The sequence below is a fragment of the Ambystoma mexicanum genome, chromosome 12 (assembly GCF_040938575.1).
Source record: "Ambystoma mexicanum isolate Mex_15411 chromosome 12, UKY_AmexF1_1, whole genome shotgun sequence".
NCBI lineage: Eukaryota > Metazoa > Chordata > Amphibia > Caudata > Ambystomatidae > Ambystoma > Ambystoma mexicanum.
In genome coordinates this window covers 583399747-583415126 of record NC_090936.1, presented here as the reverse complement: position 1 = coordinate 583415126, position 15380 = coordinate 583399747, and the positions used below count along the sequence as shown (strand labels likewise).

Sequence of the window (15380 nt, the reverse complement as noted above, 5' to 3'; positions counted from 1 at the left end):
CAATACGACATTGTTACAGAGGGCTATCGCATGTTTTTTTGGGGCCATTTTGAAACTTTTGGGGGTTCACCCTGTGCTCCCGCGGGCCATAATGTTTACTTCTTGCTTTTTGTACCCAGAGTGACACCTCATCAAGGCCGCATTTGACTGGTGCGCAGTGGTGCGTGTTTGGGGTTGTTTTTACCCTTGTTGAGAGGAGAATTGCCTGGCATTTTGTGATGGACTGTCCTCGTTGGCAGGGCCTGCCCGATCGACCAATGCATATTCCTCCTGTTTTGAGGCCTAGGTAGCAGACGTGGTCATAGACCCTCCTCAGTGGGCATGCCATAAACCAGGTCATTGCTTTGCCTCTCAGTACTGGAGCTCGCACGTGTTTGGCTAATTTTCAAAAAAGGCATTTTGTTTGCACGCTGGCCAATTTCGATGATCACGTGATTGGCATCAACATTGTACTTTTGGCCACACACTGAGCTTAGCGAGCTTGCTGACGAGACCGTGCACTGAGTTGCAAAATCCCTCTTAATTATTTCGTCACAAGGACAGGAATCCGTTCTTGGTGTCCAGTGATGGTGACGTCTGAGCACAGTGGAGTAACATTGCAGAAAATGTTGGGGGTGGGGGGGGACATAACATAAGAAGAAAAGGTGCCCCAGCCAAATGAATGGGGACAAAATGGTATGTCATGAAAGTTGGGGGGGGGACGGGGACAAACACCCCTGTTTCCCCCCCCCCCTCCCTAAAATTACGCCCTTGTCTGAGCAGCATACACAGTAAACATACGTTAACTCTGGCTTCAAATGTTTTGTGGCCGACGTGAGTTCAACGTTTAAGTAGTGGCCAGTTTACAGTGTTGTTCTGCTTGTTAATTTCGTACTGGGTTTCATTTCGTGATCTCCCTTTTCCTTTTTATAGACCACGTCTGGTGGCGTGCTTGGAAAAGTGCAACTTGTCTGGACTTTTAGAATGTTCAGCACAATCCCCAATGTTGGTAGGCACATTATAGTGAACGGGGGATAGCCCATGGGCAACGCAACGCGCTGCTCTTGGAAGCAGGAGCAACAGAGGAACGAATCCCCGATACGTGCTTAGAAACCGGACTGGGGTAACGCTATTAGCCCATAAAAAAAATCAATAGACTCGACACGAATCTGCTTGGATAATGTCTGTTTTATCAAGACAAAGTGGTAGCAAGAATGCGTGTCGTGGGAAGGGAATCCTTTGCAAGAATAACCCCCCCAAGGGATGGCCGCCATTTTGCCTCCTGGTATTTCTCGGGTGGATTGACTCGAGTGTACCCCGCGGGCCACATGGAAGGAAGAGTGCCAAGTCTTGCATTGTCTCCCGGGCACCTGCTCACTTAGTAGTAGGCTTGCCCAAGCCCAGCCCCTTACTGTCTCCTCCGGTGACGTGCAATGTTTGTTAATCTCTGTGGTAACGAAGGTGCAAACACAGGCCTGAATATTCCAGCACCCAAGAATGGTAAACGCAGCTTGGGCTTGCTAATTAGGTTGTCAAGCAAGCCAGCTGATTGGGCTTCAGTGCAAAGCTACGCTCATGCCAATTGGTCTTCATGTGTGCATACATCGATATGCAATATACAAATGGGCTCTGTAAACTGTGTGCATGTCAGATTAGTCAGTGAGCTTCAGTGTGGGGGCTTCCGACTGCTACCCCCAAAAGTCTCTGCCCGCGCATGGCCCCAATTCATTGCCCTTAGACATACATCCTTGTCCACATTGTACTGGATGACAGTGCATACATTCATCTTCTATTGACTTTCATGGTGGACATTGCACTTTGGCTGAGCTGCCACAAAGGGATCCCAGCTCACCCAGCACTGGACACCGGCATGCATTACTCTTCATCACTACTAGTGAGCGCTGACGCACTTAGCCTATTAGACGTGTTCTCTTCTGCATGGCTGCAACTTCTGTCTAAAGGCACCTGATTTGAAATGCCCGCCACCACTAAAATACAAATTTCCTTATGGAGTAGAAGAGCAACATCAGTGCAGTGGAAGGTTGTGCCAAATGCTCTTTTACCTGCACAGTGGTTGTGGCACTTCATCACGTGCAGTTCCAGGGATCACGCATGTCTTTATTTCAATGTCTGCAATGTCTTACATATTTAATTATCAGGTAGTGATGTTCACTGTGATCTAGGGTAACGCCAAATTTATATTGGTTTACAGTCGATTGCTTTAAAAACCACAAACCTCAACCTATAGCCACATAACTCCACGCTGTGCTCTCTGGGCATGTATCAAGACCTGGTTTGGTTTCCACATTCCACTCCCTCAGGATGCGCCCAACTATTCAACCGTTGCACTTCAAATGGGTCGCCCTCAAGATTGCTATAATGACACAGGGTGCAATACAGTTGTGGGCTTGGGAACGACCACGAATGGCCCCATTTACTTTTTTGATGCACAGTGGCGATGACATCAGAGTATGAGTATGAAGCCGCCCCCCTCCTGGTATTGGCACGATGGCCATAATTACTTTATCTGTGAGACGCTGCCTGTAGACCTGCTGTGGTCATGGCGCAAGGCCGCTATATTGATATTTGGCAAACTCTGCATCTCCTAACTAGTCAACATTTGAAATGTAGCATTCGGGGAACCTGCCCTTTCATGTGTAAGTGGAACGGGTAACTACTGAATAAAGCCCTGAGGAAGACCTCATTGGGTCGAAACACGGGTAAACTGACACTGCACAATAAATCCTAACACTCACCAATAGATGCAACATTGAGTTTATCTATATTGATGACGCAGGTTGAGAGTGCTTTAACATTTTGTGTGGTCTTATATCACCACAGAACCTTGGCCTGAGTTCCTGTGCATCACTCTCCATGCAGACCGAGCTCCGATCTAGGGAAGGGCCTCTCTCTCTTTTTGTGTCCTACTTTATCCACTGCTCCTGTTCCTAGGCCACACGTACAGGCGAGCACATGAGGAACTTGTCTCTAACTTTGAAGCCGAGTGTTTCTGATTCTTTCAATGTAAATCCCCGTGAAGATTATGAAAGCATTAACGAGCTGTTTAAACTATGAGTTACTATTAGAGGGCTCTTTGAGATTTACACGATATGCTTATGAAAAAAAAGTATTTGCTGCCGGTTGTTGCCACGTGGCCTTATAAATCGGCCCGCATGTGGCAACCCCACGCTGCTTTCATGCCTTTTTGGCAGCGTTTCCATAGGAATGTGATGGCATCAGATTGCAAGTTCTGCCCAAATAAGACAAGCATTTTTGTGTCTGAAAATGAAACTTAGCTTAACATGTCACAGTTAAAATGTATCCAAGATCACACACTTTCTGCATTTGACCCAGGAGCCTCAAGAAGCCAAGCTCAGCAAGGGAGAGGAAGAGGGAAAACGAACCAGCCAATGCTCGCACAGACGAGACATTTCAGGAAATTGAGAAACTTTAAAACCTGTGCATTAGTAGCCGAGTCCATGAGCAGAATGACGCCATTTGATACCCAGTCCCCCTGCACAGCACAGCAGAGCACAGATCCCATCATTCCACTGGCCATTTCAGACCAGCAAATACTCAGTGAATGCTCCAGCCTTGAAAGGTGCATCAGCAGCTATGCATTGCACCCTCCTTCTCATCCCGGGTGTAAGAAGGGTTCGCTTATGCAACTCTTTCATCAAGATTGTTTTTCAAATGCATTAACTAGGGCCTCTGGCTATAAAATGATTACTATTCCAGCAGACTGATGGGGCCTCGGACAATAAAGCATTCAGCACAGGCAGATTGATGGTCCCTTCGGGAGTAGAAAAGTCCTCTCTCAGTAGTATTAGTCTGAACCTATAAAGGAACTCCCTCCCGTTAGACGCCAGTCTCGAGTCCAGCTATAAAGGAACTCCCTCCCGGTAGATGCCAGTGTCCAGCTGTAAAGGAACTCTCTCCCGTTAGATGCCAGTGTCCAGCTGTAAAGGAACTCTCTCCCGTTAGATGCCAGTCTCCAGCTATAAAGGTACTCCCTCCCGTTAGACGCCAGTCTCCAGCTATAAAGGTACTCCCTCCCGTTAGACGCCAGTCTCCAGCTATAAAGGAACTCCCTCCCGTTAGACGCCAGTGTCCAGCTGTAAAGTAACTCTCCCGTTAGATGCCAGTGCCCAGCTGTAAAGGAACTCTCTCCCGTTAGATGCCAGTTTCCAGCTATAAAGGTACTCCCTCCCGTTAGACGCCAGTCTCCAGCTATAAAGGAACTCCCTCCCGGTAGATGCCAGTGTCCAGCTGTAAAGGAACTCTCTCCCGTTAGATGCCAGTGTCCAGCTATAAAGGAACTCCCTCCCGTTAGATGCCAGTGTCCAGCTATAAAGGAACTCTCTCCCGTTAGATGCCAGTGTCCAGCTATAAAGGAACTCCCTCCCGTTAGATGCCAGTGTCCAGCTGTAGAGGAACTCCTTCCCGTTAGATGCCCGTCTCCAGCTATAAAGGAACTCCCTCCAGTTAGATGCCCTTCTCCGGCTATAAAGGAACTCCTTCCATTTAGATTCCAGTCTCCGGCTATAAAGGAACTCCCTCCAGTTAGATGCCAGTCTCCAGCTGTAAAGGAACTCTCTCCCGTTAGATGCCAGTGTCCAGCTGTAAAGGAACTCTCTCCCGTTAGATGGCAGTCTCCAGCTATAAAGGAACTCCCTCCCGTTAGATGCCAGCCTCCACCTATAAAGGAACTCCCTCACATTAGATGCCCTTCTCCAGCTATAAAGGAACTCCCTCCCGTTAGATGCCAGTGTCCAGCTATAAAGGAACTCCCTCCCGTTAGATGCCAGTGTCCAGCTGTAGAGGAACTCCTTCCCGTTAGATGCCCGTCTCCAGCTATAAAGGAACTCCCTCCAGTTAGATGCCCTTCTCCGGCTATAAAGGAACTCCTTCCATTTAGATTCCAGTCTCCGGCTATAAAGGAACTCCCTCCAGTTAGATGCCAGTCTCCAGCTGTAAAGGAACTCCCTCCCGTTAGATGCCAGTGTCCAGCTGTAAAGGAACTCTCTCCCGTTAGATGGCAGTCTCCAGCTATAAAGGAACTCCCTCCCGTTAGATGCCAGCCTCCACCTATAAAGGAACTCCCTCACATTAGATGCCCTTCTCCAGCTATAAAGGAACTCCTTCCATTTAGATGCCAGTCTCCAGCTATAAAGGAACTCCCTCCCGTCAGATGCCAGTCTCCAGCTATAAAGGAACTCACTTCTATTGGATGCCAGTCTCTAGTTATACCAGGGTTCCCGCCTATTAGATGCCAGTCTCCAGCTATAATGCTGCCTTCTCCGCAGACACAGTATCTTCACGCCCTGCTCTCTTTTCTTTTCAGTGTCGCCTCTGGCTGGATCCAGCATTGTTCGCCTGACGCCAGACCCTGAACATTGCCAAATACCCAGCGATGGACGATAAGGTATTCCTTTCTAGACCTGTTATTTCCCTACTGTGTAGCAGCAGGTTTGAGAGGGGAGGGTGTGGACATTTAATTAGTAATTGGTAGGATTGGTGAACAACATGGAGGTGGGCATGAGGAAAAAAGAGAAGATCCAAAGGAATGAGCAAGGAAGATGTATGAAGACAACGGAAGGTAGAGTGGGAGTAAAGGGGTAGGTACAAACCAAAGAAGGGAGAATGGGGAAGAGGCAAGAAAAAACCGAGGGAGTGTCGCGTCGCAAAGGAAGACCGCAAGGGAGAAAGAGACGCGTGTAGGTAAAATGCATGAGATTAGGGGGCGGGGGAGCTGCACTGACACAAAGGGGGAAGGATCAGTGGAAGGAAAGGGTGAAAGCAGGAAGGAAGGAAGTATGTGAGGATGTCAAGAGGGAACAAGGTGCAGCCAGTGAGTTCAACAAAGGAGCAAGAGAAGAATGAAGGGTAGAGGTAATGGGATTGAATGGTGGAGGTCTGGTATGAAGAAACAAAGGAAACCGAGGCCAGAAAGAAGGAATGGGAGATGTAATTGGCAGATTCTGAACTTAAGGGGAGGAAAAATTAGGGATAGAAAAGGAGAAGAGAAGAATGGAGCAGGGGTAACAAAGGGAACAGTGAAGAAAGACCAGAAGCGGGGAAGAATAGGTAGAAGTAAAGAAGAGATGGATTGGAGAAAGGAGGATGGTTGAATGGATGAAAGGGCGAGTAGTGATGATGCGAGGGAGAATAAAGGAAGTGAGAACAGTGCTGGGCAGCCACAGCACTCTGATGTCTGCCAGGTCGTGTTGATGTGCAGTGCTCCTCCAGTTGGCAGGTCTCTGGGCACTTATGGTGAGTTCCCTCCCGTCTGCTTCCTATGTAGCTGCGTTCTTTGCTTGGTTACCAGCTCTACTTGGACGGCCACCAGCTCTGGGAGCGAGGGATTGTCGAAGATGTGGGGGAGGGAGTATGGAAGGATGCATATGCGAGGGAGGGTTTGGGCTTTTGGAAGAGGTACCTCTTGTCTAGAGATCAGATATGTAGGTTTGGGAGGGCACCTTCATGTAGGGTGAGGTTGTATTTGTGGGCAGGGGGGATCTTGGACATGCACATGTTGAGGTGGAATTGATACACAGTGGAGTGAGGCCACACTGGACAGAGGAAGATTTCCAGATGTGTGGCCTCCCATTGTATAGACTCCCCACCCACCCCCCCCCCCCTTGCCCATGCGATGTGCTAGTGTGATGTCTGTGACTGACCCCGTGCCCTTCATTTCTATGCACAGGACGTCCTCCTGGAGTGGTCTTATGCCGGGGACGACGAAGGACTGGAGTTGGCCGATTATGAGGAATCGTTGGAAATGGGTGAGTACTTTGGCCAGGGTAGCTGAAAGATGGAGGGCTTAGACTCCTATGAGCTCTAAAACACATTGGTGTAGTATCTGACTTGTATGCCCCTCAAACCACAGATTACATATTTAGTAAGCAGTTTTATATTTCAGCTTAAGCAGGAAAAAAAAGTGGTGCTGCTCCTCTCCTCCATCGAGTTATCGTGCTGGGGCATTAGTAAATTATCGTCTGGAATATGTCAATACTTTGTATGCTGGCCTCCACTTCCTCTCTTTTGGCATGCTGCAGAGGGCTCAGAATGCGGCTGTAAGACTCCACCATGGTCTCCACAAGAAAAGATCACACCACGGAGGCCAGACATCCATTGCATGGCTTGGAGAAGAGAACAGAATCCGATTTGAACTGGCCTGCTAGGCCTCTATATACCGTACTCCTTAATCCCCTTATTCCCTGAGTGAAAGACCATCGCTGTTATCGCCTTCCAGTCCTTTGAGAAGCTCAAGGGTTTGTTATGGCAGCCTCCCCAATTTAAACTATCATCCAAGCGTGGACATTGCTTTGCTGTCCTGGCCTCTAGGACCACAGGACCAGAAATGTACTATCTGCACAAATTCAGTACCTTTGCTCGCTTGCCCCCTTCAGATCTCAACTAAGATGTCCCTCTTTCCATTGCCATCTCCATGACCAGTCCATGGAGAACCTTCATGGTATTGGTTGGGCTTTACAAGTCTTAATATTCTATCTACATTTCAAGCACAGAACAGCCACTTATTATATTATACATGATTAAATGGTGTCCTCTGGTCTGGTTGGGAATCACCTTTAACACAGGAGAGGCCATGTTTTTTGGCTCTGATATAAGTTGAACTGTTTTCTACTTCAAATGAATCCTTGATGCCAAACCTAGGAAGCTGAGCTAGATGCATGTTAAACCCCAAAATAATGTCCTCGCGAAAAGGGCTGGATCTGCCATCAGTAGACAGAGTGCGCAAGGCAACACGATGGTGGCAGCGAGACAAGGTAGCGAAGATGGCAGATTCTTGCAGAAGTTTGGCTTGAGGAGATTTCATGAGAGAACACCTGTCAAGAAGGAGCTTGTGAGGAATGCAGTTCTTTACTGTGCACGTAAACGCATGAATCTACATTCCAACAGGAGAATTAGGGTCACAACCATCAACAGAATTGAAAAGCTATGTGAAAAACTGGAGTAATCGTAAAATCAGAGCAAAGACAAGGGTTAGCATCTATGCTATTAAAAAGAAAAATGAACTGGCCTCCATGTTAGCATGGAAGCCCTTAACTTATAGTTCCCTCCTCTTCTCCCCACCTTCCTCTCTCTCCCCCCCCCTCACCGCTCTCCCCCACAACACTCTTTCCCCCTCTCTAGAGAGAGAGCTGTTGGTGCCTAAAGGGCAGGAGTAGGATGCTATGTACTCTGCTCTCCTCTGAGCATTGCCAGAGTCTGGCACCTTCCCTTTTCTCCTGACTGAGCTGCTGTGAGGCTCATGTCAACTTATGCTGGGGTTAGGGGAGGTCTTGCCTTTCCTCTTTCTGTTTCAACAGTCAACAATATTATTTGTAAGAGCTCATAGCTCTTGTAGGCAGGTGTGATGGAGGACCAACAGAACACACAAGAGCCAACAGTGTGGTTCAACACCTTTATTCACAGTAAAAGAATGTGGTAGATTAATTCCTGTGTCTAGTGCTTGGATTACAGCACAATAAGGATAATTGTACTAAAGGTGTTAGATTGAGTTTACTCAAATGGTGCAAGGGCCTATCTAAGGGACAACAGTCCTTTCATGATTCCCTAATCTAATAGTCTCGCTTCTTGCCTTCTCAGTCCAGGGATATAAAGCTCATCACGCTTCTTACCTTCTCAGTCCCCGGGATTTAATGCTGATCTGATTTCTTGATCTTTGCCTACCAGCAAGTGCTTCTCCCCTTTGCTTTTGCCCCTGGGCCAGGCTCAGCTACTATCGTTCCTGACCTAACTATACATTTTACACGCTCATATCAGGAATTGTTCTCCCACCTCCTTTTCCCCTGCTTGTGGTTTTTGTTCTGCTGTGGTGTTTTCACCCAGCAGCCATAAGCTGCCCTTCTGGGTCGAGTTCTCACCTTGGTGTTCCTCGTGGCGTATCTTGCTTCTTTGGCTCCTGCCACTGTCTGAGATGTTGCCCTTTTCTCTTCTTTTGGTACTGTTCTCTGTCACTGCCTGAGATGCAGCCACCAGCTGGCTTTCATCTTTCTTTTTCCATCTGCTTCTAGCCTCTTCCTCTCACCTTCTCTGCTTCTGGGCCTGGCCTTCGCCACTGTATGAGAGATAGCTGACAGCTGCAATTCTGTATCTTCTACTTCTCCAGGTATGCTCTTTGCCTCTGACTTGCCTCCAGCAGGCTTTCAGCTTTCGCTCTCCTGCCGGGTCTGATCTTAGTCAGTTTCTGGGATATAGCCCCCAGCAGGTTTTAATCTTTTTCCCTTATTCTGCTTCTAGCCGCAGCCAGTGTCTGTGATCTAGTTCTCAGTCAACTTTAAGTTCTTCTCTTTCCTTCCCGGCTTTGTTTTAGCCAGTGTCTGAGCTATAGGCTTCAGCAGGCTTTCAACGTACTCTGCTGCCATGTCTGGTCTCCGTCAGTGTCTGAGATGTATAGCCCTCCGCAGACGTCCTCCTTTCTATACAGGGCTCTAGTTATCCTGCTTTTTTGGATTTTTTTGTTGTTGTTGTGTGGTTTGGTTTACATTTAATTAGTTTAGTTTATTTAATTGTATAGCGCGGGGGTATCTGGGCACTTGAGTACACAGCATGTTACCACATTACAATGAAGTATTACATAATTACAATATACATTATGTTACATACTTGCAATAAATGATATCGCAGAATTGCAAACTTACAAAACAACCAGTATTCCGGGTACACAATATCGCAACAAATAGTGTTAATGAGAGAATAGAGAACACTTGTCGGCAGCTGACTTGTGTTACAGATCAGAGTCAAGACATGCCTGGTAAGACAATGAGAGAAAGTTCAATACAGTGTGCTATGTGGGTGAGGGTGAGACCGAGACCTTCGATGACAACTGTGTTCGGATGGTCACTGAGCGAAGAGCCAAGCTTTTACTTTGGCTCGAAAGGCCCAAAAGGAAGGTTCTGCTCAAATGGCCGGGGGGAGTGAATTCCAACATTTGACCGCTAACACAGGGAAGCTAGAACCTCCTTTAGTCTTTAGTTTGTATTTCGGGATGTTGAGGCAGTTGAGATAGAAGGATCTAGTGGGTCTGTCCGACTGATTCCTTGAGAATGTGTCTGTCCGGTATTTTGGAGCCGTGTTTGAGAGACATTTATGCGGGATGTCAAGCGAACGTAGTGTGATTCAGTTATGCATGGGTAGCCAAAGTGCGTCCCGTCTGAGGGCTGTGATACGATTCGAGCGTGGGATATTCAGTGCTGATCTAAGGGCATTATTCTGTAGGACTTGTAGTCTATTTAAATTCTGTGTCAAAGAGCCAAGGAATAGGGTGTTCCAATAATCCAGCTTCGAGAGGATCAATACTCTAGCTAGTGTAATGCAGCTGTTGGTTGATAAATGGGGTTTGCAGGCATTTTGTTAGTGTAGGCTGTAGTTGAGGCTGTGGTATTAACTTGTTTTTTGAGAGATTAGAGTGGAATTTAACTAGAACCCTAGCGTTTTGACCTCGCTAGCGACTTTGATGGTGTTCCCATCAATGTTAAAGGCCTTGTAACGTTTGTCCAAATTGTTTAGACGAGCTTGTGAACCGATGATCAGAAGTTCAATCTTGTCGTTTAGACAAAGGCTGTGTCTTCATTTAAACCTTTCACAATTTCACATAGACACAAATTATTTATACACATATCCTTATACAATAAATATCCTACGTCTAAATTGCTCCTCAGTCAAATTATTTACATATTTCATATACATAAAAAATGTATCAGCTTTCCAACTATAATTATATAAAATCACAAAAGTTTGTTTTAAAAAAGCTAAAACTGCAATTGATAACTAAGTCGAATGTGCCCCTAGTATTCTAGTCTTAAAATCATCCTAGCATAAAATGGACTAGAACACATTTTTACAGCCAGCGCCCTTGCTGCTTCGACAGCATTTCACATTTAATTATATTACAGAAACTGCAGCGTCTATCACTCCTAGGAATCTTGTTTCTAGCCCCTACAACTTCATACGTTAAAAAGAAATAAAATTTGAATCGCAAATATCCTCTCTAAAACCTCTCGAACGACGTTGAAGTAAATATTGGGATGTCTAGCTTTCACTTGCAATCCTGAATGATAAAACAGGTGATACCTCATTGTATTTTCTCGATTTTAGCATCCAATCATATTCATTTATTTTCCTTTTCACCTTCATAGGATTACTAATCAATTCCTCCCCTATGGACTCCACCTGTAATAATCTATTCCCACAACCCATCACCCATTACCATTTATTCACCAATTGTTCATTCAAGTTTTCAAACAAGCTGTTTGGCGAGGGGAGATAATCTTACCGTAAATCTGCAACTTTTTCCAGTTAACCAATGCTTGAATTGAACTCAACCCCAACTCTTGTCTGATCATGCTAATCGGTACCTCACTTGGTAACGTCCAAGTTCTCCGCCACAAAGGGGCTTCTAGCTTTCCTATTCTACATCTACTGGGTTGGTATCCACCCCAAAGGATATCTTTGGCAACATTTTTATTCTATAAGATCGAAAAAACACCCAACCCTCCTTTCCATCATACGCATTTGAGCCGCAGAGACTTTTATTACAGATTGTAATAAATTATGTTATTTTGGCCTCCATTTTAGCATAGCTTGTCACGCCAAGATATTAAAATCAGTCTGCATTTTCAATCCTTTGCCCCTCCAGAAACCAACTACAACCTTCTATTGTTCCTTTAGGCTGTTTCCTAGCTTTCATAAATAGGATTTCCATTTTTGACACATTGATATTTAAATCTAAGTCTGTTAAATATTTGGCCTAGTTCTCCACCTTGGAATACTGTTATCTTGCTCCAATCTAAATTGATAATCTGGGCTGTGCCTCTCCTTTCAGGCCTCTGATCCTTTTTTGTAATGCTGCTAATTAGTCTGGTTAAATAATAAAACATCTGGTTGGCCCTTTCCTATCTTGCACCCTCCTTCGTGTCTATAGGGGATTTCACCAGTGTATTGTCTCCTGCCAAGCTTCTTTAGCTGTTTGCAGTGATGATTTTGGTGCTGGTCTTTCCTGCTTTGTGCTGTCCAAAGGTTTAAAGCCCCTATCCACCAATTTCAGACCAGGAGAAATACTCTTGGTGGCTGTAGGTCTTTTCAAGGTCTGGATACCCCTTCTTCACTGAATGTGTGGGCTTCGAAGGAAGCTGGTTGCTGTTCCACAGATGTTCTCCCCTTGCGAATCAGCCACAGAGAGTGCTGAGTTTGTGAGCCAGCATAAAGCACTTACCACTGCCGATGTTGGTCTGGACCATGTATCCTGCAAGGTTAGTGTTGTGGCTGAGGGATCTGTGCAGGGATGCAGTGACGGTCTGTCTCAGTCTACATAAGTAAATGTGTGACATGCGTTTTCTATCTGATGGAGGCCTGGGCTGGGGTAATACTACTGATGCCCCGACTCACTTACTGGCTGGGGGAACCTTGCTGACCCTAGACGGTGGTGGAACTCTGGATATTCCCGCCCAATTTGCCTCCATGCTTCACCTTTTTCAGTAGATGGCCAATCCTAATCCCTTTAAGACCTCTGAGGTCCTCACAAGGGCTGTTGATCAATGTGACTTTCACAAAAGATAACCAAAGCATAACTGTAAGCCCACAGGTACTAGGACCACACCACTTTCAGCTCTTTGCTTGTCCTAAAATTCCAGATGAAACAACAACACTTCAGCGTACTAGACAGTCATGGTAGGCAATCAACACGGGGTCTGATTTCTACCATGATGGCCTGCAGAAGGCAGTTAAGAGCGTTGAGGTGTTAACAAATGTAATCGTTTTTAACACACTTCTTTCTGGCCTTCAGCTTCTAAGCAAGTGAATTGATCCCGTGCTGTTTCAAGCTGTCGACAAGCAGTTGCCCCTGAGCTATCCTGCCAGCACAATGTTTAAGTTAATCAATTCATCCTCATGTGTGACAACGGTTTCAGCTCTATGAAACTGACCAACCTCTGGTATTGATCCTGTAACAAATGGGAAATTCTATTTTTCAGTGTGTGATCTGCGGTCGTTATTGTTTCATTGCTTAGGCAATCTTTTAGCAAGAGCGCTTCCTGAAAGGAAGAGCTCTGTGCATGTCTGGATGCAACCGCAGCAGAAGAACACAAATCAAAGGAAACCAGGAGTTGAAGTTGTGCGCACATTAATTATGTTGCGCTACATTGGGTTGTACCATTTTACAATGTGTGTAATTTCGTTTTAGGCTGAAATAAATCCCGTTTTGTGTAAGATGAGCTGTGGTTGAAGTATGGCTCATGGACCACTTACTCCCATAAGTAAATTTTGATAAATTCGGTAAGCCTGGTATTTTTGGCATGCGCATGTGGTTTGCATGCTGGCTGCAGTGGCACATATTGGGTGTAACCATGTAGATCAGTGTCAAACTGGTACATTGTTGAAGCGGCATGTTGTTGGCGCAGCTGATGGCGTTTGAGCTCAATAGTGATATTTGCATGTGATTAAAGCTTGACCCCATTCAAATATCGGTGTAATTGCTGGTGGTGTTGGTTGTCACTGGTGATGGATTTTCCGAACGGCATGCAGCAAGGCATGTTTGTATTATGAATAATAGTCGAGGGTGGTGCCTTCACTTTTGATAGGTTGTGTACTGTTGTTGCTTAGGAGTGATCCCCCTACAGTAAGGGTAAGGGTGTCCTTTACTCCCCCTTTCTCATTGTAGATATTGTGCATTGAGGTTTGTGACGGAGAGGGATCCTGTCCTAATGATGCACATTCTTTGTGCCCATGATTCATTTCATGGCATTGTACCGTCTTGACTGATAGAAGACACAGATTGGTCATTGTTATTGCAGTTGTCCATTTAATCTCGCAATTCAAATGTGTCCGTGAATTAGATGCATGACTAAGGTGGTTCGTTCATGTTACTTGTTTTTGTTTGTTGTAGTTTTTGTAAAGAAGAGATTCTCGTGGTAGTGTCCACTTACTAGATAAAGACTGTTGTCCGAATTGTATGAGGATCACAGACGAGTGTATCCACCTTGAAGAGCAGATTGTACATTTTATCACCCCTGAAGAATGTCGGGCAGTAAAGTAATGGACAGAAACCTGTTGGGTCTTTTTGTATTTACATGAGCATTTGGGTTGATGTTACAACTTTGCATATCCTCTTTCATTTCAAAAGTGTATGAGTTTGGACACTTCTTCTTTTGAATGTTTTGTTTTGTGTTATGTATTTGTTGTACATATGGTTTGTCATGTCTGTCATGCTTTTAATTGTGTTTCATTACATTGATTATGTAACCCCTGGTTGGGTACAAGTTGAAGCAGCCTTTGTGTGCTATAATATTGTCACAATGGAACAATCTGTCATGTCTCAGTGAGGCGTCTTCTCCCGGACCTTCATCAAGAGGTGGTGCTGAGGAATCTTGCCCGTGATGGACAGATTTAAAATCTTGCTGTTGGATCGTTGTAGACCATAGATCTACTGTGCCAGAGTGGAATGTTCAATCAATGTTCTTAAAAGCATAAAGTAAAGATTTGCTGCAGTCTTAAGAAACGGGCATTAGTGGGGTAAGTCAGGCTGAGAGTTCAACAGCATATGACCTTAAGCAGGGAGGTCAATAGCCAGAAGTGAATTTAGCAGTAAACCACTTCGAGCAGTAGGATGAGGCACAGGATGTGCAAGCACCCAGTCGTGTAAGATTACACAAGCCCAACCGATCAATCCAGGATAGAGATACCAACTAACCAATACCACTAACAATTTCCTTCTCTGCATACACCTCTCAAACTCCAAACCAAACGCAACCATAAACCTACAGCACAACAAACCGCACGAACTTCACTACACTGCAACAACAAAACAAAAAACACACATAGACTAGCACATCAGTACACGACGACTACCGGCCGCATACACCACAGGCCCAGCCGACGCAACCACAGGGCTGAGGCTGCCAACAGCACATCACTGCAATCTTGCACTTTTCCAGCCTCCACCCACTAACCCACCTCTCCCTCCCTCTTTCAGAGCCGCCAGAGCGCCAGGGGACCACTCCGGTGGTGATAGTGCGCGGTACAAATGTCCTTTAACATTAACATTAACAGTAGAAAGGCTTCAGAAGCACGCCAATCTGTTGTCGAAGCCAATCCACTAAATCAGTTGTAAAAAAAAGAATGAAAGTTTTTCGTCAACCTTATGTGTAACTCCAAATGTAAACTGAACTCCCAGTGACACCTGGGCAATCTTAGTCGCCAATCCCAATAGGAATTGTGGGCATGCTCAAAAAAGTGGAAAGTGACTCAGTAGTTTCCCTCTCACTGTTTGTACAGGGCTCAACTCGGGCCTCCGTCTACTTTATTTCGAAGGTTGCATGCGTTCTCCGCATGGGAGTGTGCAAGCAGTTCCTTGAACAGCCGACATATGTCCTCACAAG

General features: G+C 45.7%; 1 protein-coding gene across 1 annotated transcript in view; it reads left to right on the top strand.

Moving 5' to 3' along the window:
• The window catches only part of LOC138513829 (apolipoprotein L3-like), a 98852-nt gene that overhangs the window by 42761 nt on the left and 40711 nt on the right, over window positions 1-15380 (top strand). The window contains exons 2-3 of the mRNA XM_069628939.1: window positions 5324-5404; window positions 6686-6764. Of these exons, the coding sequence (XP_069485040.1) occupies window positions 5393-5404; window positions 6686-6764 (91 nt within the window). The 5' untranslated portion in view covers window positions 5324-5392. The remainder of the gene's footprint in view (window positions 1-5323; window positions 5405-6685; window positions 6765-15380) is intronic.